Genomic DNA, 26,665 nt, shown 5'->3' with positions numbered 1-26,665 from the left:
AACTGATATTCTTTGGCTCTGACAGATGTTTAAACCATTGTCCAGTAAAGCAGCACGCCAGAAGTCAACTTGAACTTGAACACAATCACCTCAAGATCACCTTAGGTGTCAGTGGTGATTGCTTCAGACTCTCCGAGGCATTCATTCAGGCCTCTCAGAGTCTGCATATCCCTCAGTCAGGGCCGGTGAGGACCTGCCATGTTCGAGGACACATTTTATAATCTTGCAAACTCAACTATTGATGCGCCAGCAATCCAGACAGCCAACACTTTATCATAATTACCAAGGCAGACACTTAACTGGTTCTAATTAAAAGAATTGCCGACTGAAAGTCTGTCGGTTTTAATACAGGTCTTAATTGGCATTTCTAAAAAATTGTTTCAGGGCAACCAAATGTTCAAACTGTCTGTGTGATCAAAAGCTCCTAAACTGCACCCTGGAGGAAAAATTCACAATGACATATAGATTTCTTTTTTCTTATGAGTCTTATGGGTTTAAAACTTACATGTATTTTTTTTTACCCCATTAAGACTGTCAGTGGGCCGGGGCAGAGTGTATGAAGAATATCTTTTGCCACTGAATACAATAAATCTGTTATGTGATCTTTTTTGTAAAATTACATCATTATCAGCACAATTGCTCTGTGGTTTAGACAAGGACCAGCTACATTTAAACTGGGGATTACGATGCAACTATCAACTGGGCCTGACTGCCACAACATTAAAAACACTGCAGGTAAATAACATTGCTCATCTTGTGACAGTTCACTGTTCTGCTGGGAAACTTTTGAACCTGGAATCTGTATGGATGTTATTTAGATATCAATCACCCACCTGGACCAGACCGGACACCCCCACCCCACAGCAATGACACTCCTTGATGGCAGCAGCCATCCCCAGCAGGATGCAGCCTGACACGGACACACACACACAAAACAGTTTATGAACAACTCAGAAAACATGAAGAACAGCACTAGATCCTAAACTGATTAACTTGATCTCTGTCTCTGCCAATAACCCTCAGAAGGTCCATGTCCATTATCTGATGAGACGCAACTCTTTTGGATTCGCAAGGGAGACCTACACAATATTAGGAAGGTGGTCATAATGTTACGGTTGGCATGTGCCGTATCTGTCTCTGGTCTGAATAAACAATTTGTTGCAGTTCCTCCTCTCACCAGAGGTGGGAGCAGTTTACCAAGGAAAAAGTCTGTCTGGCTGCGGGAGCATAACGAGATGTGTCCTCTGGCGGGGTTCATGTTAAGTGAGTACAATAGGGTGTAAAGGGTGTGTGTGGGTGAGGGCTGAACTGGAAATGTAAGAAATGTAAACATCCTGAAAGCACTAAAGAATGCATGGATACGTGGATAAAGACTTGGATAGATTAGGTATGGGGGCGTCATTCCTGAGGTTATTTGTTTTTTACATTATATAACATATTATCGAGTACTATATCCTGAGTGTGACGTTTTCATCTTACTTCTAACCTCCAGTGCTGTTCCTGTCAGGAGGGCGGATGATATACAGGGAAAACAACTTGACTCCCAGGCACCACACCACCATCTCCTGTCCCCTAGATGACAAACGACCCGGGAGCGCAGGGAATTATCGGACATCAACCTGAAGAAGAGGATCCACCAGCTGTAGAAGGCCATCCTCATATAAGACTTGGCATCTGCTGGGCACAGTCAGCAACACATATTGATTTAATAATTCCTCGGTCTTTGTGGATGTAAGCATAGTTTGTGATTGACTGTCTGCTCTGTGAATATATATATTTTTTAAAGCTTTCTGGAAAGTAGTGAAGCAGCCCAGATCAGTGTTGATGCACTTTAATTCAATTTCATGAACATCTTTACTTAAATGTGAGACAAAATGACAGCTGGGCAAAATATTTTTGCCCAGCTGAGAGAAAAGATCTATATGTCTCTTCAGCCTGTTCAACAGCTGGTGGATTTCAGTTCAACTGGGGAATTTTTTTTCTTCTTTTTTTAAAAATTTTATTGAGTTGGTTGTTGTAATTTGTGCTACACTTTTTGCACAATTTAAATCATTTCTGTCAACGAACGCGAATCTGCAAATAAATCTGGCCTCCAACTCCTCTAATTTGTCTGATGCAGGCAGATGAAGCGTAATGTGTTGACATGCACAGATGGACTATTAAATAAATAATGTAAATATCCTCAGCAGATTATGCAGTCCCAGCTCTGAATGTTTTTTCATATCTGTTCATATTCAGTTCATTTTCAATGACAGACATTTGTCGCCTTCAACTGTAATTTGTTCGTAGCTGTAGCTACACATAATATTTGTATGTTAAAGAGGAAATATTAGCCATAAGGACAGATTGTTCTACATCGGTTTGGATCTATGCCGCTGAGGTGTGGTAGCCTTGACCTAAGCATCAATTTAGCACAGCTGACTAGGCCCACTTGTGTTTTTGTGGCATAATTACAGATTCTGGAAAACCAGCGTACAAGTGTGAATGACGTCTTCCACTCAGCATATATCTTGTAAATGTATAAACCTAGCTTTAGACGGGAGAACACCGTGGCTGTCCAACTGCTGACATCCAGAAGTCACAGTGGCTAACTGTTTGGCAAGCTAATGAAGATATTTTTTTCATGTCTGTATTACTCCATCAACATCTCCGTTGTTCGGGAAAGACCCCTGCTCAGTTCATATCTCGGTTCACATCGAGGCAAATGTTGTGTAAATAACGTTCTTGTCGAGAACCATCTGGCAGGTCTTTGAAGCCGAGCTTGATGTTCAAAAAACCCCACCTTCAGTAGATTAAAATGATTTACTATGACCGCACTTCAGATTCTGCTTGCTGCTTTGATCACATCCGGAGTTCCCAAACCACAGCCGGGCCGAGTTCGTAACCGAATGCGTTGAGAGGAGCTTGAGTTCATCTTGACGGCTTTAATGAGCAGCATTACTGAAAAGCAGACATGGCATAATCCCTGAAGTCAGACTTTATGGAAGATGTAAACTTACACAGTTTTGAATGTCGTTAAGAGTAGGTCTTTGTTTTCTTGTGAAGACAGTAAAAATGATCCAGTTTAAAGGTAGTGATAAGCTACATAGGCAGCCAGATCACAAAGGCTGCAATATCTAACCTAGGTGCGGCTAAAATTAACCATGTCTGCCTGCCTACTGGGATCTAAGGCACACTAAATGACCTTTATGTCTTTTATCTGTATAAAAATAGTGGATGTCTTCCTGTTTAGTCTTCACTCTGAGCTAAGCGACTGTCATCTGGTTTTAGCTCTCTGTTCTCTGTACAAATGCGACAGTGGTGTCAGCCCAAAACACTCAAACAGACAGCCAAGCCTATTTTTTAAAATGTCAAAGTGACTCTTAAAAGGTTAAGAAAGCACATAGTAACACGTTCCATTCCCTGGAGAAACACTGAGCAAAACAAACCACAGGTCACAATAACTCCCAACACCTATGATTCCAAATGATTTTAAGATTAGACACTCTGAGGCTCTGACAATAACAGGGCTGAGCCTTGTTTAGTTTTTCCTCTCTAATTGCACTCCTTTGTTAGGTCTCCATCTTTAAAAATGTACACACACAGCCAAGGTAAGGAAATCCAGCTGTGATAAGAACAACTCGCCTGGCTAGCAGAGGGTAGACGGGTCACTGATATTTCTCATGCATGTGTCATTAATCATGGCGTTCCATGAGTCTCCCTGCGTGTGCGTTTAACATTGATAAAAGATGGTGACAGGATAATATTTAGCTGTCAGGGATCACCAGGAAGTCGTTAGTGTTCCCTGGGCTGTGTGAATTATGACCATTCTAACCGTCCTTCCCAGGCAATATTCAGTTATTGTTCGCTTGTCAGTCCAATTAGATCTGGCAACGCATCTCTAATGAATCTTTACAGGTCGTACTGATGGAGATATTCATCGTGCTGGTGGCCGGTCCGTCAGCTGTTTGTCCAGATTGAAATGTGTAATTTCATATTCTTGGTGCAAAGAGGCTGAACACTTTGAAGGTTTGCAACAAAAATTGAAACCTTATCACATTCCCATTACACCAAAAATGGCCAGCTGTATAGTAGTAATGCAGCAAAGGGCCCCAGCTTTACCTCCATGACTGAGGACCACACAAGTGGCAGTGTAGAACGACTGGATGGGTCAAACACAGAGAAAGAATGTCCCCATGTTGCATCAATAAAGGGATTATCATTATTATTGCTGTAATTATTAGCCGTGGTGTTTAGATAACGTTAGCATTCTTTCATGCTAAGCTAAGATCATCTACATGAACACATACAGGTCCATATATGTATATCTGGACGCTGATACAACCACCAAGCAACTGATTTTTTCTTTTCTTTTTTTTTTTAAAACCTATACTGTCAACAAATTCAACAAAAAGGAAAAAAAAACAAGAGTGAGTCCGTCTCTCCATACTTCCTCCGTCTTATCTGCTGCACTCAAATCTCTTTACTCATACTCAACTTTTGTCGACAGTATGATAAATCTCGTATCTAAAATTAGGTTACTAATCCAGCGATTTCCTAAAAGGCCATGAAGGCAACCCAACTCCTGGCAAGACTAACTGTAACGACTGGAGATAATATATTTGTTGTCCTATTTCCAGGCCCTGATTTGATCCTCTGTGTATTTACTGCAGCAGTATGTTGTATGATGGACTACTGCGAAATACAATAGCGCTGTTCATTGTCATCCAGATGGGATTTTACTAGTTTTAGGACAACAATGGAGAATTGTGGTATGAAAAAAAAAAAGAAGAAGAAAGAAATCAAACTCAGAATCAGTTGGTTTTTGTCTTGTAATTAGTCGCATCCTTCAATGTGTCTTTTTCACTCCTTTGTGTAAGGATGTTTTGCTTTTTTACATGTCCAGCTGGGCTTTGCTTCTTCATGATGTATGTGCGTCTTGCGCACCTCCTTGTCTTCATGAAGTCAGGGGTGCACAGGGCAGCCTCACAGCACAATAGGAGCAGTGCTGAGGTGATCGTGACATGAGGGATTTGTGCTCAAATCTGGGTGAGGGAGCCATTTAAAAAAAAAAGAAAAAAAGAAAGAAAGACAGAAAAAAAGAGAAAAGTTCTGCCCTCCTTTTACACTTATATACCTCTTCAAAGTACTTTTCAGAGCGACAGTCTGCTCACGGTCCAGTCTTTTACATTTACAACTCTGCACATTACCATGGCGCTTACATTTCTGTTTTATATAGGAGAGGTGCATTCAGAGGGCAGCTGCATGCTTCAGTAGAGTGATTTACATTCTATACATATCACCCCATTTTCCATAATATTTCATCATTGTCTTTTCCACCTCTAGACATGGCCTCAGGGAGCTGTAAGTGGTACCTGTTTAGGAGCTGGCAAAAGTAAGGACTTTGTCGGAAATGGAGCCACATTATCTATCTTTATATCTATAGAGATAGATAGAAATATTCACATAGAAAGCAGAAATGTTCTTTGACTAAAACTCCCAGAGGCACACCTTCATTTCATGGCAGATGTTCTATTGCTTTTTCCTTCCGCTCCCGATAAAGCTCGTCCCCCTCACGACCTCTGGCTCCTTGGTTCCTTTTCCTCCATGTAGCCCCATGAAGCACAGAGATAACACTGCTGGAGGGCCTGGGTGTGATGGGCGTACGGCGAAAGTGAACACTGCTAGAGAGGATGATAATGTGTCCACAGAGCTATTTTGCGCACATTTGGATGTACACCAAGAACACTTCATTCAGACGGAGGAAGAAAAACAAAACAGAACTGAAATTAACAGGGTTCATAGAGGACAAATTCACCCTCCGATTCACACCAGTTGAATCCACTGACTGTCAACACTGTCTTGCTGAAAACAACACATTAAGATGTATTCAGTGCCAAAAGAGAACAATGCCGGGGTTTTCAGTTTGACTATAATTACAGCATGCAGCAGGGGACGCCTTTCTTCTTGTAGTCTTGTCCTCCATTCTTGTGAACTATCAATACACAAGAATATATTTAGCTTATTTGTAAACGTAATGGTGACCTTATGACACACTGTTCAGTTTTTATATAACCATGAGTAATGAGAAAAAGAAGTACATCTCTTCCAAATTTTGGACCATCTGAAAATAAAAGTGATATTTTGTATATATGGACACATTACATTTATTTGATTTTGATACAAACAGACTCTTCACACGGAAAAAGTACATCCCACCTTCTGATCCATAAAATGAGGTTATGGGTTTTCATATTTGGTGCCATTTATTACAGCCTCCTCAGTCAGACACAGGTCAAACCTGTCTCATTTAAACCTCCGACATGTAGGGTCTGTCGTTGTCTTTGCTGCTAAAGTATGCACTGTCATCATGTCAGCTCTAAAGAACTGTGGATGTCTCTAGGCCTGGCTGGGGATTTAAAAAGGTCTCCAAATTGTTTAAACTAACGCCTTGGTAAGGACTGTCGCCTGACTGTGGTGTAGATTTCAAATGACGTCTAATTTGTCCAACATCAACCACCCAAGCCAATTCAGCCCCAGAGCAGACTGCTTAGTGCAAACACAACCTCCAAAACCCCACACATTTCACCACAGCATCTGATCAATTCCAAACACAGCATTAAAGACCCCTCCTTTTGGAATAATGTGCTCTGGACAGATGGATCAAAGACATAAAAGAACGTCGTGGTGGAAATGTTCTGGTCAGGAGTAGCTGAGCTGCCTCAATCACCGGGCTGCTTCCAGTCACTGCTCCACCTCTAAGTCTTGTGGCATGGTCAAAGCCCAAACCTGAATCTTATTTAGACATTCTGGAAATATGTGAAACCCATTTGCAAACAGAAGGATTTTTCCTGGAAGAGTGGTAAAAAAACTGAAGCCGATATCAGAGACTGAGGAACATTATGCGGAAGTAATTTCTGATAACACTGGTAATGCAAGTTTCTGATGCCAAGGGTATAGTTACCTTTTACCCAGACGCAGAGAATACTGATGTTTTGTTGTTTGTATTTGGTTGAAACGGTTATTCCACCTTGTTCAAGTGTACTTTGTTTTAACTATTGGAACCGTTTGGAAAGTGTGTCAAAAACAAAACACAACACAACAACAGTTTCCATTGGTTGTACTTGTATTCACTGCTCAGTTAGACCTCATATCCCGTCTTTTATTAAAGTTTAAGGCTGCACACTGTGAACATGCATGGATGACAGGAAGAGACTAAATATGAACAGCTGTAGAAGATAAGAAAGAAATGTAACTATGCTCACAGCGCCATCTGTATGGGAGCGTCCCTTAAAACTCAAACAAGTCTATCTGTGAAATGTTGAATCCGTGTGTTGCTGTCACATTATGAGCAGGGATTTGTGTGCGATACGGACAGCACATTTCAATACAACTGAGTAACATACACAGTTTCAAGTGAAGCCCAGCAGGAGGCGCTGTAAAGACAATGCTGGAATCTAAAGCCAAATCTCCACGTTTGGATTTTTTTTTTTTCCCCCCATTTGTCAGAAAGCAGTTCACTCTTCACATTGTTCCAATGCACGGTAAGGTCATACTGCTCACTGGACAGGAAGGTCCTCCCTCATGCTCCAGTCTGTTTCCTGTTCTCTTCTTGGAAAACTCTCAGTCACAGAAGGTGTAGCTCAGGCCTTGTTTGCTTTCTTTAGATGGTGTCGTCTAAATGTTCGTGCAGCCTTTCTCCTCTGTTATTTTGCCTGTGCCTCCTGAAAAGAAAGCATTCAATTTAGATCAGGCAGTGGTGACAAACTGTACACCGGCTCTAGTAAAAATGACAATTGTTTTGTCAGCAGACACAGCCTGGCCTGTCATGCCTCGAGTGTGCTCCGCATCGTGTGGGAGGACGCCGTGTCGCATTTTGTACCATTCACTTGTTTTTTTTTGTCCCTTTTTAAATCAGCGACTACCAGTGTCTTATTTTCTCACAGCATATGGCTTTATCATCAGAGCATAGCCTGAAATGAGATTTGTGTCTGTGTCTGCCAGCATCTATATGCATTACCGTACCTCCATAGCAGAAATGCCAGCACTCCTCCAAACAGCAGCAGCAAGAAGACAAGGCAGACCACAGCCGCTGTCGTCCCTCTGCCCTCCGTCTCACAGGGCGCTGTCAAGCAGGGAAAAGACGCCCGATGAGGAGGACGAAAAAACACAAATCCCCTGACATGTTGGCCCTAAAAAGGCCAGAGAGGTCCACTGCAACAAGTTTCCTCTGTCACTAAACTGACTGGAACGGTAAGAGATACCAGGAGGTATCTTAGAATGCCCTGACTCATCGCGCCTCTTGGCAGATATGAAGAATTGAATTCGTCTCGCCTCTTTAGCAACAGTGGTAGCAGCAGTAGGACTAGTGGCGGCAGTGATCTATTGATTGTACTCTGAAAAATCCTTTATCACTGAAACACCACCAGTGATACAACACACACAACAAAGTGTAATCAGGACACAGCTTAGTTAGACACAAGGCCTGCTATAAAAGGGTTTGACTTCTGAATGGTAATAACAGTGGGCTCACGTTAAATCAGACATCAACAGAAAGCAATCACCTGCCTCAGCTAAGGGACGACAGAAACGGCCGTGATTTCAGAATCTCACGTGGCAAAAGAAGCATTAAAATCGAAAAAGTTGCAATCCAGAAATGTTAACATTCTCTATTACAAGCATGTCTTTCATTAATAAACCTCTACTTAAGTGAAAATGCAGTGAAAAGTCTAACATAGGGCATATGTATTACAAGTATTATATTATCATATATTCTACTAGTGGTTGCAGCTTGTTACATACAATTAGTATGTGTTGGTGTATAAAGTGAATGCAAATAAAGGATTGTTACTAACCAGCTGCGCATGCACTGTGCAAAGCTGCTAAAATGTATTAAACTTTCTTCCAACATTACAAACCCTCCATGCAACTTGGCAAAATGTGTTCACATGATAAGCAATGTAACAACAGTGCCACACTGATATAGAACTTAGTGCATCACAAGCAGCGTGAAAAGCAAACAGAAACGTCAGCATTCACCTTGAGGAGGTCGTTTCTGGTCACGCTGCTGAAGTAAGTCCACTGTTTACATGTTATTTTTCTAGCACTGACTTCAAATCCAACTCCCGAGGGAAACGTCTCTTATCTCATAGGCAGCAAAATGGTGCTCGCCAGCTAGTCTCTAACTATGTGTCTGCCTTTTTTTTTTCTTTTTTTTAAATGTTGTGTAGGTAGTGGGTTTCATGATGCTGAGCTGAAGGGAACTAGGGGCACTGTAGGATGATCATTATGCTCATCGTTTGCTTGTTAATGTAACTCATGGTACAGCTTTAAATAAATGTGTTTAACTACTGCAAACAGAGCATTTCTTTGAACGGCACACAAGCCGCTGACACGTGCTCTTACCTGCAGTGTACGTGGCAGAGCTGTAGCCTAGCTTGTTGCTAACCATGCAGGTGAAGTGGCCACAGATCGGCGTCATGGTCACAACCAACGTGGTCCCATCTTTGGAGACTTTCCCCACCGTCTGGCTGATGGCGGCTCTCTCGTGGAGCCAGCTGAAGCTGGGGTCGGTCCCCCAGGCCTCGCCACAAACCAGCGAGGAGTGAGACACGTTGATGCTGACGGAGACATGATGGACTGCCTCTGAAAAGACAGATGAACAGAGCTGATGATGAATATGGAAGCGGGAGGATAAGTATGGAGGTAAAGACTCAGAGCAGGATAGAAACAAGGGGAGATATGAAGCGCGCAGCCACTGTTTTTAAGGAAGAATAATGGCGCGTGGCTGTCCAAGAGGTTCTAAGACAAAGAATCATGAGAGACATTTAAGGCTGTCAGGAGAAACTGGCTCAGTTGCAGAGACAATAATGAGATCAGAGAGTGGGGCATAATGTTGGAGAATGGGATGATGGAAAACCTTGGAAGCTGAGAGAGCAGATGTAGAGGAGAGTGCAGCTGATGAATTGATACCGTTAGAGCAGACAGATGAGAGTAAAAGCATCGCGGCTTCGACGGAAAACGGGAAAGCTACGACGAGAGCGCAATCATCTAGAGGGATGGAGACAAAAGGAGAGAGCGGGAAAGCGAAGCCTTGAGGCAAATTAAATTTCAAGTGTTTCAGTTTTAAATGAGACATCCGCCATCAGAAGAAAACAATGCCCGCTGGTGTGAAATTAAAGCACGTTCATTATACTGTTGGTAATTGCTGGAATTAACACTTGAAAGGCTAAAATATGGTCCACAGATGAGCATTTCAAATATTTCTCCTTTCATCAGAAGACAGTCAAGGAAGGAAAGTGATTTTTACAGGAAACTTTGTTGAACTTGTCCACAGTTCTAGCATCTTCTAACATCTAGTGACTTTTCTTTAAACATTTTCCTCGTGTGTGTAAACGGTGGTAAAATCGTCTATTAACAGGGCTGCAAATAATTACTTTGGGCTCATTTGTGCAATTAGCTGACTGATCGTTTTATGTAACAAAGCAGATCCCAGCTTTACGTAGCCTGCGCTATTTGCTTTTACTCACTCTGTCTGAAAAAACAATGAACAGGAAATGGATTCAGTAGCAATTGCTGTCAAAACATGTTTTTAAAATCCAACATTCCAGTCAAATGTGAAAATGTTCCACTCATAAAGAGAATGAAAAAGGAGGTAACGCCTAAAAGAGGCTGAGGTAATTCTGTAACCTTCCAATTGTTGCATTTTAAGACTAAATCTTAGCTTCAAAATACAATTTGCACAAGTCTGTTTTTTCTTTTTTTGCACTGTAGTGGCATGAAATCTCTCCAGTTAAAGGCAAGTGTTTTCTGTTACAACAAGCCACACAGAAGGTGCTCCTGGATTAACAGACGGTGTAATAAAGTGACTGTACATGCAGTTTACTAACAAAAGTGGATCTATCTAAGAGCGCCACAATAAAACTCCTTCACGTGCTGCGCGTCACATCCATCATACCATATTCCCTGACGATGCAGTGTGCAGTGGTCTCTGCTCCGGTGAGATCTCTCACAGTCACAGCGTACACGCCGCTGTCCGCTCTGCTGTATTCATTAATCTGAAGTGTCGTCTCCTGCTGCTCTGTGTTCACACGGACGCTTGGCTTGGTACCAGCGCACTTGAGGCCTCTGCCAGGGCACGTGGCCAGTGTCACTCTCGCCGCCGAGGCTCCAGTTTCAGCCTCCCGCGCCCAGGTTACCATGGAGACCCCTTCCAGGGGTCCATGCTCGATCCGGGCTCTCAGGACCAGGCTGGAGCCGGGGATCACGTGCACCGGCTCTTCGTCCAGGATGCGCACGGACATACAGTGGAGACCGCAGGGCACTGAGGGCGGAGATTAAACCATTCGTCTTTACACGAACCTTAATGATTAGACTACACATTTCTATACATCTGGTCAAGATGACCCACACCACTTTCCTTTAAAACAACCAGTGGAACGTCATCTGCATCCTAACCATGTTCCTTATGAATATATATGGCTGCTTTCCATCAAACGATGGCAAGTAATGATTAATAGCGCATGACAGCCATGCCTAATATGATATCCATCAAACATCAATATCCTAAAATCTGTGTCAAAGCCCTGGTAAGCTTGTGTGCATTCATCACAAGGGCTATTAATCATGTCTCTTAACTCGACTGGCATAGGATAGAGGACATGTAAATAATGCAAGAGCAGCCATTAATGCAAGAGGCCGTCTACTGCAAAAGGCTGCGGTATCTAAACTGAAACTATGCTCCTGTCTTATTTGGAGCAACAACAGCAGCAGCAACACGCTGTAAGGAAATGTTTTGTTTTCGTCTGTGAATTCAGCCAGTTTTTCTATGCTACAAATCATCAGGATTAAGGTTACAACAAAAAGCCTTACTCAAGAGGAACAGTGGGGCAACTCTCCAGCACAGGAAAAACTGCAGATCCATAACACCTGCTGATGTAGACAGAGAGCAGAGAAAGAGGAAATACGTGAGTGACCTCAGCGGCGGCAGCACATCATTTCCTCTGTGCCCGGGCAGCAAGAAAAACAACAACAATACCTGTCCCAGAGAAAATGTGAAATTAAATTGAGAGCAAAACAAACAATTAAAGCACAGTGTCCCTGTGGTAAAAAAAAAAAAGGAAAAAATAAGTAATCCAAATGTTTAGGGTGTCTTTTTTTTGTTTGTTTGTTTGTGAAGTACACAAGAACAACAGCACTGGCATTGAAGACTGCACTAAAATCAGAAGTTGGAACAAAACAGGGACGCGTCTGCTGCCAAAGCTAAAATGAACCCCCTCAAGCACAGCTGCTGCAACAAAAACAGGGAGAGAGGAAACACTGATAACGGCGCAGGAACAGAGCCCAGCCTGAATGAATTAAATATAACCTGGAATTCCTCTCCTCGTTTACCTTGAAGTTATCCACATAAAAAAAAAAATAAAAAAATGCCAGAGTGGGATTCACCTACCTTTCTAAAGTTGAGACAAACAATAGAGCTGAGCCTCGGTGTGCTTCCCAGACGTTACGGGTCAGCACAGTTCACTCTGCGAGGAGATTTTACGGCCCCAAATAAACCAAAGCCTTCAACGCTGTTGCCATTGCATTGTGAGGGGTTTCAAACGGGAGTGTCTTTGAGCGCTCTTCTCCTCTCTCTGGCCTTTTTCTCCTCTTGTCAGCTGTCACACAGGCAGTTTCCTCATTCCTATAACCCACTAACACACACACTTCCCGTACAGTCAATGCTTCTTTGTGCTTTAAATACGTGGACTTTCCATTGTAACAGTACCCCTCCTTATAATTCCCACCCTCGCCCTCCTTTCACTGACCAGTGTCCAAGCACATGCTCCTTTTAACAATACAACATGTTCGATTTTGGATTTTCACACAACTGTTGTTGCACTATTTGCAAACACAGATAAAATGCAATAGCAGTATTCTTTAGAAGGGAAACAAGTGACAATGTTGAAACGCTTTCTTATGAAACAGGCTTTGTACCATGGGCTTCTCATCCGGCATGAACACAATTCGCACTGCAGACACAATACACTGTCTTGGCTTTGGAGGAGATAATACATGCCTTACTGTATTTGTATTTTCTTCCAATAATTGTCCCCTGCATGCAACTGAGAAAGATCTTCAAGTGCGTAAAGGGAAATGCCAACAACTTTACTCCCTGGGGAACTTTAGTTGGTGTTTAAGTGGAGTCAGCCTTTTCTAACGTGTACTGTATAAAACCCGAATAAGAAACCCAGCAGGCTGCAAGAATTACAAGGGAAATCTTAAACAAGATGATGTGATATGGTTAAAAGCTCCAGAACAGCAGCTAAGCCTGCCTCGGGATGAAATTGTTTTGTCAACCTTTTCCACTACGAAAGAACTGAGGCATAATGACATCACTCATTCAGGGGCAAGCTCCACAGTTTCTCACTTTAGGGAGTGTATCCCGGGGCACAGATATAATAAGTGATTAAAAACTGATTATAAAACCATTTGTATTTGCAGAGGATTTATGAATAATCATGTGAATCGCAGCTGCGGCTCCCACTGAGTTCTTTGTGTGCAGAGGGGTGCCGGTAGCTGGAATTAACCAGTGGGTGGCACTAATACAACAGCAGAGAAATATCAACACTTTCTTCGGGCCCTCTTTAGCCACCGCCTTGTCTCCTCTAGCCCTCATCTATATGCTTCTGTTTCCATATGCAAATGAATTAGTCTGGTTTTGGGTTGACACTGGCATATTGCTGCATAATTGAGGAGTTAGTCAAAGAACTGAATGCATAAAGAAGCTGTTATATAATATCAAATACTGCTTCGCCAGATCAGAGTTGCAGCGGAAAATAAAACTATGCCGCAGCAGAGTAAACGTGATAAAATTATCATTGTGTTCCCTGAAAGTGGAATAGTTTTACTGCTAGTGCAGATTGTCTACCGAATACAAATGGGTGTGGGCTCTTTAAGAGAACAGGTGTGTCTGACACACAGGTAAGAACACAGGAAGCACGGAGCTCTGGTTCAGTACCAAACAAACATGAGGACAGTGGGGAAATACTTCGGTAAGTTTAATACAACTCTTCTTATCACGGCTCAACTGAGAATGTTTGGTTTGTTTAGATGTATATGGTATTTTATGGGAGACTACATATCGGCTACGTTTCCATATTTAGCCTTTGTTGGTGAACTTCCGAACTTCACTACCTACAAGCTAATGACCTACAACCTACAAGTGAAACTAACTGGGTACATTAAAACGTTTAATTTCTCTACAGACCGGCCCGACTGATGACATGAGACAACGCCTGCTCCTCACCAGTCTGTGGCTGGCAGGTAAAAACAAACACGTTTCCTCTCGCTTCAGACTGCAACTTCCAGGCGCTTTCAAACGCCTCGCAGAAGTCTTTAAAGTCTAAAGAGTATCGGTGAGCTGCGAGGGAGGGAGAAAGAAAGACAGAAAAAAACAGGTCTGGGAAGAGATGCTGCGGTATTCCAGGCACGTTTATAAAACAATTGCATTTGAAGCAGAAAGATCGTCCCAGCCGCTCTCAAACCTGCGCTGCTGCATTCCCGTCTGTGCTCTGACTACCGAGAGACGTGATGCCTTCAGGGCCTCCCCACAGACTCCTACATATGAGCTTTCAGCGTGTGGTTCATAATAACATGTCATTATCAGTGTCCTAAAAGGATGGGCGTGACTAGTTTTGGGGTGCAATACTGATAACAGGAAAAATAGTTAATAGTATTTTAAGTTAGGTAAAATATTAATTAAAAACAGCTAATAATTATTTCTCTCCCTCTCTCTTTTTGAATGTGGCAAATGTTCCCACGAGAACTGAAGATGAAATTCAGAGGTAGAGAGGATGGGTTACTACATATTAATTCCTGTTATTGTTGATTTTTATTATTTTGTATTTTTATTATTATAGTTGTGCTTCATTGTGCTTTATTAGAATTTGTTGTACTTTACTTTTATTTCCATCAAAAAATAAGAACATGTTGGAAAAAGAGAATGCATTGTATGTGTAAAAAAAGTTCAGAATAAAAGCTACTAATGACAGATAACATTGGATATAGGCTCAATTGGACCAGCAAAATTTAAGAATCTCATGAAAAGAGTTCAGCTGCATTTACAGTTGGGATTTTTATATTTTTGTGTCACAATTTAAATAACAACTCTGAAAGGATGTATTTATTCCAAACCAGAGCGAAAGAATAGGATCAAGCATTTACATGGTTTTTGGGTGCTGCTGTTTTAGCTACTGAAAGGATTTTCAACAGTTTACACCGTCCCGCTCAATCTGACTGACAATACCTCTCCAGCTAGCTCGCCTGTTTTGATTGACGTTGGTCCATTCGACAGTTTTATTCTGATTATTAGTGGAATAGTAGTGGATTTTTAGCTTGGATACCAGCTAAACTTACTGTGCCCACAAAAACTGTTTTTGGGGGAAGGTTTGGTTTGGAGTTTCTCCATTGGGAGCTGATTATGCCTCAACTGAACTGAGGACCAGTGGATTGAATTTTGTTTGCAGCATAATGACTCTTATTTGTTGTAGGACTGTGCAATAGCATCAAGACGTATTTTTTCTTCTTCTGTATTGCTTCAAACATGTCCCATAATAAATTTCAAATGGCGTATTACCACTCTACCACTCATATTCTAAAAAAAGTTCGGTCTGGCTAAATTCCAGTAAAACCTCAAAACATTTTTTTTGTAAACCCTGACAGAAGTTATTCCTCTGCGACATGAACATTTAATGTTGTACAAAAAACACAAGTGAGCAACAGCACAAGTGACTGTACTTTATGTTGAATCAGTCGTAGGATTGATACAATAATATGTCAGTTTGCTGTTCTTTTTGTGACGGCCCAGAAATGTTAGAATGGCGGTGCCTTCCTGTTATAGATCATCTACAACACTTCAGTTTCAAAGATAAAAAATAAGCTATGTACTTGTGAGACCTTTTTAAACATTTATCATTTTGATATTGACTCGGCGAGGAGCGTCATGTTGAATGTTGAGTCTGTCTAACACATCGCTGGCTTTAGTTTCTTTTAATGGATTGGTTGACTTTAACTAGAATATGGACTACGTGCTGGATTCTTTGTGAAAATGCATAAAAAACATTAAAAAAAAAATTGTGCCACTGCAGCAAGATTACCAAAGACTAGGAATGTAAATTTCTCATGAAATAAGCATTGTCATCCATGCATAATAATTAACGGAATAATCAGCAACACTTTGGTGTTATTAAATAATCATTTTGCCACCATCTATCAGCAGTACATGTTCATGTCCCTTCATGAAGGGAGTTTGGTTGTACCGTCTGGATGCCGACGGTTTGGTAGACGTTTCTCTGGGGGAGTGGTGCAATTTTGGCTTCTCTCTGGGTTCCATTCTTCCCACTTTTGCCTAAGCTAGTATGACTCCTGGACTTTTTACTTTTAAGATACATATTCACCACTAGATTGCCTCCATAGTTAAATAGTTATGAATTAATGGTTGCTCATTGACTCTCTCTGTGTCATAAAAGTAACCTTCCTGCCCTGTAAGACGCACAAAAGCATGAACACTGCTGCGTCACTCATGGGAGTTTCTCTGCTGTGACTCATAACTCTTTTTATTCTGATAAAGAAACAACAAAGCCTAAGTCACTTTTATTGTCTTTAAGAACTCAGTGTGGGAACTTGAACACAATCTGTTTCACCGTTGTCGTTTTACTCCTGTTTTGCTCTCTTGTGTAGAACGTAAAGTCAGTCCAGCACGACTGATCGCGGCCATATTGATCGGAATCAGATGAATTCACTGGCCCGAGCGTCCTTGTGTGGTATCTTTGTAAGCCAGTAAAAGGGCAGTGAGAATTCAGCTGGGCTTTTCCAGTCTGAAACTGTAAAACCAACACGAACGAGAGTGTCCAAAAAAAACCCCCACAGATCTTCTCCCCGATACACGCTACAAATGGACAAACAATATGCGACGGTTGATTGTTTGAATGCACATAATCAATGATTCTTTTCAATAAAGCTGTTTAAAGGATTATGAGGCATAATCTACCCCTGATCCCATTCTGTGTGTCTATAGATTTTCTCAGCCGCAATAGTGAAACACCAACATGTTTTGATGCTTTGCTTGAGTATGATATGTTATGATTACTGCTACAAGTCATTTTAAATGCTGCTCGAGTCAGCCTGCAAATAAATGAACTTTAAATGATTATATTACTGCAGGTGAAGCTTGTTTAAAATTACTTTACATGTCTGTATTTGAATTTCTGTAGTTATCAGACCAGACATAAAATGCCAATTGTAATGCAGTCGTTTAGATGGGTAATTTCTATTCATGAAAAAAAAGGGGAAAACATTTCTTTTTTTTTTTGTACAAGCTCCTAAATGTTCAGAGACACTGACCTAATATTGAATAATTCTTTATATGTTTTTAGCTGATAGTGTAAATATCAAGTAATGTTCAATGATGATACAAATAGTCATGCTTCCCGCAGGAAGATGTATCAGTATGATGATCATTTTATTGTTTTTAATACTTCAATTGCTTTTAATGCAGCGATATTCCTAAACCAACATGCTGGGACGAGAGGTGGGGGAGAATGACTGGAGACGTGTCCTGGGTGTACCCACAGACAAACAAACATTTACATCCGCCTGTATAGTCAAATTAGAATCGCCACTCAACCTGACATGCATGTCTTTGGACTGAAGGGAAAATAAAAGCTGTGGTATTTATGTGGGAGGACCCACGCAAGCAGGGGGGAACATGCAAATTCAACACAGATGAGACCCTTAGAAGATTTGAACTGTTCCATGTCAAACTGACGTATAACATTGTAAATAAATAACATATCTTTTCTTTTTTTAGTTTTCCTCTCTGCCAGTGTATTGGCTCAAGACCCGGTGCCGATCCAGTTCCAGCCGGATCCGGTGCTGACTCAAACTGGTACTGACGCAGTGTTCACAGTGCTCACCAGGCCTGAGGTCCTGTCCATTACATGGGAGTACCAGGGACTGGCTCTGGGGCTGTGGACTGGAGGAGCCTCGGTGATCAACACGGTGGCTCAGTTCGAGGGCAGGGTCAGCATAACTGCCACTCAGCTGCGAATTGGGAGCACCCAGCTACGAGATGCAGGAACCTACAGTGCGGGGGTGATCCCATTGGGTACCACCGGCCTAGCTGCTAACACCAGATCGATACAGCTGAGGGTGTTTGGTAAGAGATAAAGAAGTGTGCCTGGGAGTTCATATTGAGAGAGGAGAGGAGGGGAGGAGGGGAGGAGAGGTGGAGAGTGACAGTGAAGGAGGTTTTGAGGGAAGTAATAATGTTAAGCAGGAACAGAAGGAAATCAAAAGAGGGAGGATTTGGGGAGTAAGAGAATTAGTCTGGGAGGTGTAATGAAAGTAGTGACCCATAGTAGGAGAGGTAAAATTAATGAAAAAGGAGGAGTGGATGAAGCCAGTTGCTCAGGGCGTTATGCTAATTAAAACTCATTTGATATGCAGCACCAATGGTCTTAGATGTTTGATACTGTAGTGGTCTAAATGTAGCGTTGCATTTACATACAGTATGTACTGTATTTGCATTCATTTATATTCAGCACTGCAATGGAACAGCTGAGTGTCTCGCTTTATTTTCAGTCGTCAGCCCACGCTTGAAGGTCTACCTCATCTTTCTAACCACCGCCAGTAATGGGGGGTGGCAGGGTGACCGGGTTGTTAGAAGCACGAGTCTATTATTGCTGAAAGGTCACATCCCCCAAACTCGCAACCGCTAGTATATGTCATGGAACAGCCGAGTCTTTCAGCACAACTCCCAACCTCCTACTTACTCACTGCTTACTCTTCAAACGAGAGGCAGGTAAAACCACAAAATATCGAATGCTACTGCTGACTCACCAGCCAGCTTGGGAATGCAAGTAATTAGAGCTATTTAGCAGTTGTTCGAATGTTGTATGTTTTTGCTGTTGCCGCTGCGGTCCTCTCTTAGTCACAGTTTCCTCCTCCATCCAAACGCCCCCTCTTCTCCCTCTCCAATTATTTAACTTAGGCTGCTCGCCAAGAGGCATCTCGACTACCACTCACACCGTCTGCCCCCTTATTCACCATCTGCGCTCCTATCTGAACGCTGTCCCTTCTCAGCTCTCGCTTGCTTTGATTACAACAAATTATCCTCAGCAGAAACATAAAACTGCCCTCTATTGTTCAGTCACTACAGCTTTTGAAGTGTGCTCTCCCTCTCTCATTTACTCAGGCTCCATACTTACAGTAATAGTTACTTTAGAAACCTTCTCTCAGTAGTTTTGCTTTTACAGCTCTTTGCTATAATGTATTTATATTTTGCTCTCTCTATAGATGCAGTAGCTGGGGTGAGTCTGATTGTTCCTTCAATAGCTGTGGAGGGGAGAAATGTGTCTCTCAGATGTACGTGGACCGCCGGGACGGAGGTTACAGTCCAATGGAGCAAAGGAGGCTCTGTCATCACGGCTAACTCCAGAATCACCATCTCAGGTGGTTCCCTGGTCATTAACCCAGCCAGACGGAATGATGCCGGGTCGTACACATGTGAAGTCAGCAACCCTGTCAGCTCCCTCACCAGCACACAGAGCCTCACCATCTTCTGTGAGTTTACACTGATGAAGACACGAGGCAGCTAATCTGCTGTAACCATTGCAAATAGCTGCAGCTTATCTGTTCATCCACATTGCACCGCATACAGCATGCTGAATTACACTCGGATCGCACAGGACATTCATCCACAAGCTTATTGTGCCGCTTCTGGCTTTGTCTTGATCACGTCATTAATTCTGATGTGACAGTCTCACAGTAATGTCCCGCACTGCAATAACAAGCCTCCACATCACTGTCCTCTAAGACAATATACAGGTTTCAAACGAAAGGCGGCAAATGCCAAAAACATTTAGGCTTAAGCAAACATAAGTCACATTCCATTTTTTAGTCTCAACTTTCTGTGGCAGCAAAAGTATCCATCACCAGAGTTGGTGTGCTGTCACAATCTCAGCGACAATTTCGGAAATACTGTAAATCTCGCTTCACTTTTGAGAAGCAAGAACAAGTCAAACTTTTTGATGCATCACGTAAAAGACAGAATATCAAATGTGTTAATGTGACACTTTTATAAATGTGGTTGTGATTCAAAATTGTAAAACTAGTGGCACATCTAATGATTATTTTAATTGTTTATCTGTCTCTTGATGCTTTTGCTCAGTCCAGAGATGCTCAGCCACTATTAAAAATGCCCCTCATGCTTTCACATTTTGATGACATTTTGAAACAAACAGTAATACTGTAACTCTCGCTTCACATTTCAGAGGCATCAAACTTCTTGATGCATTACGTAAAAGACTGTATATCACATCTGTTGAATGCAACACTTAATAATTAATAATTAATAAATACGGTTATTTGCTTTCTTCACAAAAGTTCCGCGAGTAGATTCATATCATACATATCATTTTCTTTGCAAAAACCTGAAGCCACAGTTTGGACACCCAACCTTAATTTCTTGGGCGTCTTTCTTTGGTCAGTGAGGTTTCTAGAAAGCCAAATTGTGCTGCCTTAATTTAATTATTCTACTTTACTGCTTGAATTGAAATCGAAAAAGACGCAGTATTTGGAGGAGGTTAGAGTGTAAATGACTTCGTCCCCGTCTGAATAACTGCTTGAACAGCTTCAGTGACTTCCAATGTCTCTCTTCTGTATTCACTTTCCAAAACCACTGTCCTGTCAGTGAGATGCTTCTGTAAATAAATTGTGGAGACTGGTACACTGAAGGGGAGATGCTTGAGCGTCCGTTACCGTTTGCAGCACTGCTCCTTCATTAGATTAGATAGTCATGCAGACCAGATTGAAGACAGTTCATCAGAGTGATTTAGTATGATGAGAAGACTGAGATGAGATGAAAATATGTTTCAGAATATAAAATGGAATAGAATATTTTCCTCATTGGGCTGGTCGTGCATCAAATGCTTATGATGCTAATAACGGTGTCCTCTAATCATGAACAAACCAGATGGCCCTGATACGCCTGTGCTGACCGTGGAGTCTCCAAAGGAGTGTGTCGGGGGAGGGGATGTGTTGGTGGGACAGACGGTGCGTCTCACCTGTGTATCTGACTCACTGCCCGCTGCCCTATTCTCGTGGCAACGTGACGGACAGCCTGTCGCGTCTGCCCAGCCGGACAGCGGGGTGCTCAGCCTTCAGACTTTCTCAACAAATGAGAGCGGCCAGTACGTGTGCATAGCCAGAAACACCGTCACTGAAGGCACGTCGGAGCAGAGAACAGACTTGGCCATCGTGGGTGAGTTATGGTGAACACTGACCTCTCTGTGACTGATAATGATGACGGTTGGTTTTGGACTCGGTCCCCGTATCTGTCTTTGCGACAGGAGAGGGACACAGAGTGTCCTGGGAGATGGATCTGGTGAGAATGTGGTCAAAGTCATTCAGTGACCTCCACCCTCTCAACCCTCCTTTTACTTTCATTTCTTTCTTCCCTTCTCTCTTTCTCTGCAATTACTTTATCAACCTTTTTTAGGTTACCCTCTTCTCCTCAATCTTTTTTTCTCGCCCTCCTCTTCTTGTCTGCCTGAGCTCCAGACTCATTATCTTTATTAATTCTCCTTTTATGACACCATTCTTTCTACTGCAGATGTATGTTTCAGTGGAGGGGAAGTAGCGGGCATTGTGATTGGCGCATTTCTGCTCCTCATAATTATCATACTCCTCATCCTGCTCATTGTCTGCCTTGTGCGAAGGAGACAGGGTGAGTATGTTTGTGTGACTGTGGATTGTGTTTGTTTACTTTTCATTTTATTGTGCAGCTGCTCTTAAAAAGACATTTGATGATCTCTCTGTCCATCTTCACATAATAGCAGAGTCGTTCTTTGAGGTTATATATTCTTTTGTATTATTACAGGAATAGGACAAAGGGAGACTGTGCCCGTTCGGAAGGAAAACCCAAATCAAAGACCTATAGTAAGCCCCTATAAAGTTTACATCTGCTGTTATTGACTGCTATTGATTTTGGCTTTATCATGTCAATGTTATGTTGCTAAAGGACCTTTCACAAATTAACCTCCATCTTTCTTTTGTTCCCTCTTCTGCCCTCAATCTTAACTTGCTCCCATTAAGCCCCCAGATCCACAGCCCGTTAATGTGAGAAATTTGGGTGAAGGACCCAACCCCCCCCTCCATTACACGAACGCATACACACGCCTGGACAACCCGCGAGAAAACCGTGGCAACCCACAGACACTGTTTATGAACGGCCTGAATAACTCCGACACGCAGCAGCACAATGGCCACATCCACACAAATGGACTCCTAAACAATACTATTCAGAACGCTAATTCATACCCGCACAATGGCATTGACAACCCGGCTTTCACGCGCGCTGATGCTCCGAATATAAACACAGTCCCAAACACGCAGCAGCAAAATCCTAACATTCTCATACAGACTGGCCAGGGTGGCGCCCAGCCGTCTGCGGTGCACGTCAGCCTCAACACACTGCCGCAAACGACCCAGCCAAACAACAATGCCCAAATGCCCACCATTCATGTCAATCTTAACTCATATCCAACCAATGGCCAGCAGACTCTGCAAGACAGCTCGTATCCACTCACTCACACAGCCAATAATAACGCTTTGGAGATCCAACACAACTCGATAAATACAGCACAATCAAGTCCCAGAAACCGAAGTGGACAGTCTTTTCCTAGTGATCCCCGGCAAACGGGTTACATAAGTACAGATCATGAAGGTCAACCTGGACTGATCCCAACTGGACATACACATTACAATGATAATAACATTGTTCAGCGAAATGCCAACACACAGACATACCAGCAGGATCCAGTGCCTAACAGAAGATCTGATAGAAACACAGGAAGGCATGATGCAGATCCTGGTTCCTCCCACCGGCAAATGCCTTGGGATCGCCTCAGAGGGACGCCGGCATATCCCAGTGGCACGCTTCAGAGAGCAGAGGCATCACCTGGGCACGACTCTTACACTTCAGACTACACTGCCAATCCTCCCAGACGAGAGGCAAGGACACCAAACAGACCAGAGCCCCGCGCTCAGAGCCAAACTGTTTCTCGCCGAAGAACTCCACCCAGGCGAGATCCGTCATCAACGGACACGGAAACACAGAGCAGTTCTGATGATCATCGGCGCCTAAACACCAGCAGCGCAACACAGCTTGAGTCCTCGCACCGCACACACAGAAGCACCCACACACAAAGAGAACGAGCTCAGCGAGACACCAGAGGTCTGCCTAGTAGCCAGACCGCCCCGAGGCAGGAAGCCACTCACAGCAATAACCCCCAGGCGTTGCCTCTCATGAGCCAGCATGCCACTGTAGGCCGCTCTGCTGTTTCACAAGCACCCACGACACAGCAGGGACTGACTGCACCACAAGGTGGAGATACAAGAGCTTTGGCTGATCCTAATCACCTTCAGCAGGCACACATGGCCCAGCAACACAGAGCAGCGCCGATCCAAACATCACCACAAGGCCTGGGCACACAGACACAAACGGCAACGCATGGTGCCACTGAGCCTCGCCAAGTAGGCACTGCTCCAGCCCCATACCCTTCTGCCCAGTCCAATCACAGTAACCTAACCCAAGCTGCACTTAAAGCCCACACCGAGAGGGCCCAAACATTTAAAAATCGGAACCAACAGACCCAGGCTGCCCTGCTTCATCCTGGACCCCAGGTACAAGCTTCAGCCCCTGGGCCTCAGCACCCACCAACTCCTCCTCCTGTCATCCCCATTACACAGTTCCAAACCCTCCCCAAAGAGCGCACCCACAGATCTCCAGCTAGAGGCCCGCAGCCCCCGAGGCCTCCTGTTAACATGCCGGTGGCCCAGAGACAACAACAGGTGCATCATCGGTCCAATGTGCAGCACCATCCCACCACAAAGCACAGCAGCCATCACCACCACCACCACGGAAATGGACACGGGCATGTCAGCGCACACCATGCCCATGGCCATGGGCACCCTACACACAACACCCACCCAGGGCAGGTCAGTGTGAGACACAGTATGATGACTTGAAACATCAGACACCAGATGCTATGTTGCTATTAGATTTCCTGCATGTGGTTCTCTCTCAGATGTGCACTTATAGCTGTCATGCCATGCCTCTTGTGTCCTTGCACATGTTCACTGCTTGCACAGTTGGCTCAATGGTTGATTTTTTTTTTTTGTCTGTAGTCTGCAGTTCTTCAATGGAGGTTGACTGCACCTTGAAGTGGCTGTTGTATTTCTTTTGATTGACAGTCCTCTCAATGCCATAGAACTGTATTTAGACCAGAGTTTTTTTGACACTCTGGCATTTTTTAAAAGTAGCATTGTGTGTAAGTGGTTCTGCTCCTTCTTCTGCGTGACACGCTGGCAATAAAAGGCTTGTTGTGTCTTTCCAGCAACAGACTCACAGAGGGAAACCAAGATGATGACAGATGCCAGCAGACTACGCTCGACAACTGTCCCACATGCACTGACACAAACAAACAGCTGACAGACATGATCCAATACAGCAGCGAGCCAGACTGACGGCAAAGGGTTCGGCACTCAAGAAAGCTGTCATACTCTGGTATCTCCCTCCGAAAATCAGGGATTTCTTTATGAAAGAAATTAACACGTGGGTCGATACCTTGTAAATGTTTTGAATACAGTCCATATGGCAAATCATCTCAAAGACTGATTTTTAAAAAATGTTCTTAATTAAAAGCAGCTAAATGATACTTAAAATAAAGTTATATATTGAACTTTTTGTTGTCATGAATCAAAACTGAAAAAGAGACAGTTAAAAAAAAAACTTTCAGTGATGCGTGGCTCCTGACCAGGTTCTCTCCCCATCATCCATTAATCCATTAACAACACTGCCTTGATGACATGGACTTGCACATATATGTATGGCTATCTAAGACTGTAGAGGTGGGCAATGATATAGACTCGGCTGCCGGAAGCCGTGACAATTGTGAAGGAAGAAATTAGCAGTGGGGGTGGTCTTGATTTACTCTGAGCTATTTATTTTGTTCCTTCTGTTTACAGATGCCTCTTATGACACTTCTCAATTAAGACGATTCGCCTCAGTGGTGCTGGGAATAATGCTCAGTTAACTATGAAGGGGATTCCACCAAGGGATGGGCACTTATTAATTAAATGCTTTTATGTGACTTAAATGACTTGGAGAATAATCGCAACTCTGCATGAATGAAGTCAGCACAAAGACCTGCCATGCTTTCTGCTGAAAAAGCAGCAAACTGTTTACTAAGGGAATGTCATTTTTGCTTTGACAGATTTTGTATTTATTGATTTAATTGTGTTTATTATTTAACTCAGGGAAGTACTTTTTGATGGTTTAAGTGCCATTACCATTTTGAGGATAATATCTTTTCTTTTATTGTCATTAAATTCCATGACAAAACCAAAATTAACAATGAGCCTAGTACGTAGTAGTAGTACTTGTTAGTACTAGTACTTGTTAGGACATGCAACAAAAACCATAAAAATATTATTTAAAATTGATCATTATTTTATAGACAGCTGAACGGAGTCATGTCCCTGAAAACTGCACTAAAAACTGTTTTTGCTGCCAAAAGTTATATTTAAAGCCTAGTTTTAAGAGATTTCTTAACCTGCCATTTGAACAAACAGTCATTTATAATCATTTATATTACTTTTTTTTTTAGTAGAAATAAACTGACATTGAGATCGGAGGCTCAAAACGGACAGTTAAGTCCAACATATCATATTTCATATAAAGCTCAACATTTGATCAATGTACATCTGGAACATTAGATTGTTTGTGTTTCTGAATCTCTGTGTCTGAAGATTATAGCTTATCAGTAGTTTGTACAGGTGTTGCACGTGAGCTACTACATGTACAATAATTCTCTCTACTCTGGTATTTATGCATTGTATTAAAATCCTAATATTAATGACAATAAAGATTTCTGTTATTATGTCATGTTATTAATGTATATTATCTGGATGAAGCTCAGGGAACAAAAAATAAAAGCACATTCAAATCGGCACCTTGTCGCGTTACTGCCGTCACTTGCCTAGACTATTCAGAGCAGAGTGCCGAGGACTTTATTTCACCTCCTTCCAAGTGAGCGCATTCTTCCAAACATAAGGGTCTTCTGATTTTTCAGTAGAAAATACCACCTCATGCATGTTGACAGTAAGCCAGTCCTCAAAAGCACCTATTTATTCTGGTATTCCTCTGAATCACAGAGCTGTTTGCAGTCTGAGCATATTTCTGCTCGCTGTGTCTATAGTGCTAATTATGCATGGCGCCTGTGTACACCGAGTGCTGTTGTTGATTCTCCTCAGATAAATCTGTTCCTTCGGCTTGTTGTGGAGGTGCAGAGCCTGTGTTTGGATCACAGCTCCATCAGTCTCCCAATCCCCTGCTCCCACTTGTACGTCACCTCTGATGAACATTCCTGCTGCTCACTATCGGAGACACTTCACGCTACTCTAGCACTGTAATGAGTGGAGATGGAGTGCGTTTGAGTACCTGGTACCAGAATAGGTTACAGCATAGCCACCGGTTCCACATGAAAGATGTGATTTATGAAAAGTTTGCTGCGGTTTTACAACTGCAGTACTTTGTATACTATGCTGTGCCTGTTGTCTACGGAGGGAAGTGTGTTGTTTATGG

The 26,665-nt window shown here is 42.7% G+C and overlaps 2 protein-coding genes across 2 annotated transcripts; one reads left to right on the top strand and one right to left on the bottom strand.

Annotated features, from left to right (window-relative positions):
* Positions 1-7,087: 7,087 nt before the first annotated feature.
* On the bottom strand, positions 7,088-14,521 carry si:dkeyp-97a10.2. The gene is made up of 6 exons (XM_047599194.1): positions 14,505-14,521; positions 11,851-11,910; positions 10,937-11,302; positions 9,385-9,624; positions 8,005-8,104; positions 7,088-7,703 (listed from the first exon to the last, which is right to left on the bottom strand). The coding sequence occupies exons 2-6, from the start codon at positions 11,900-11,902 to the stop codon at positions 7,643-7,645; spliced, it is 819 nt and encodes a 272-aa protein (XP_047455150.1). The 5' UTR covers positions 11,903-11,910; positions 14,505-14,521; the 3' UTR covers positions 7,088-7,642.
* On the top strand, positions 12,431-26,031 carry si:dkeyp-97a10.3 (LIM domain-containing protein A). Its single transcript, XM_047599193.1, has 9 exons — positions 12,431-14,012; positions 14,226-14,283; positions 17,828-18,175; positions 19,315-19,581; positions 20,993-21,280; positions 21,632-21,745; positions 21,899-21,957; positions 22,114-24,018; positions 24,417-26,031. The coding sequence occupies exons 2-9, from the start codon at positions 14,244-14,246 to the stop codon at positions 24,444-24,446; spliced, it is 3,051 nt and encodes a 1,016-aa protein (XP_047455149.1). The 5' UTR covers positions 12,431-14,012; positions 14,226-14,243; the 3' UTR covers positions 24,447-26,031.
* The last annotated feature ends 634 nt before the right edge of the window (positions 26,032-26,665 follow it).

The sequence above is a fragment of the Mugil cephalus genome, chromosome 11 (genome assembly GCF_022458985.1).
Source record: "Mugil cephalus isolate CIBA_MC_2020 chromosome 11, CIBA_Mcephalus_1.1, whole genome shotgun sequence".
NCBI classification, from domain to species: Eukaryota; Metazoa; Chordata; class Actinopteri; order Mugiliformes; family Mugilidae; genus Mugil; species Mugil cephalus.
This window is presented reverse-complemented; position numbering and strand designations above follow the sequence as displayed.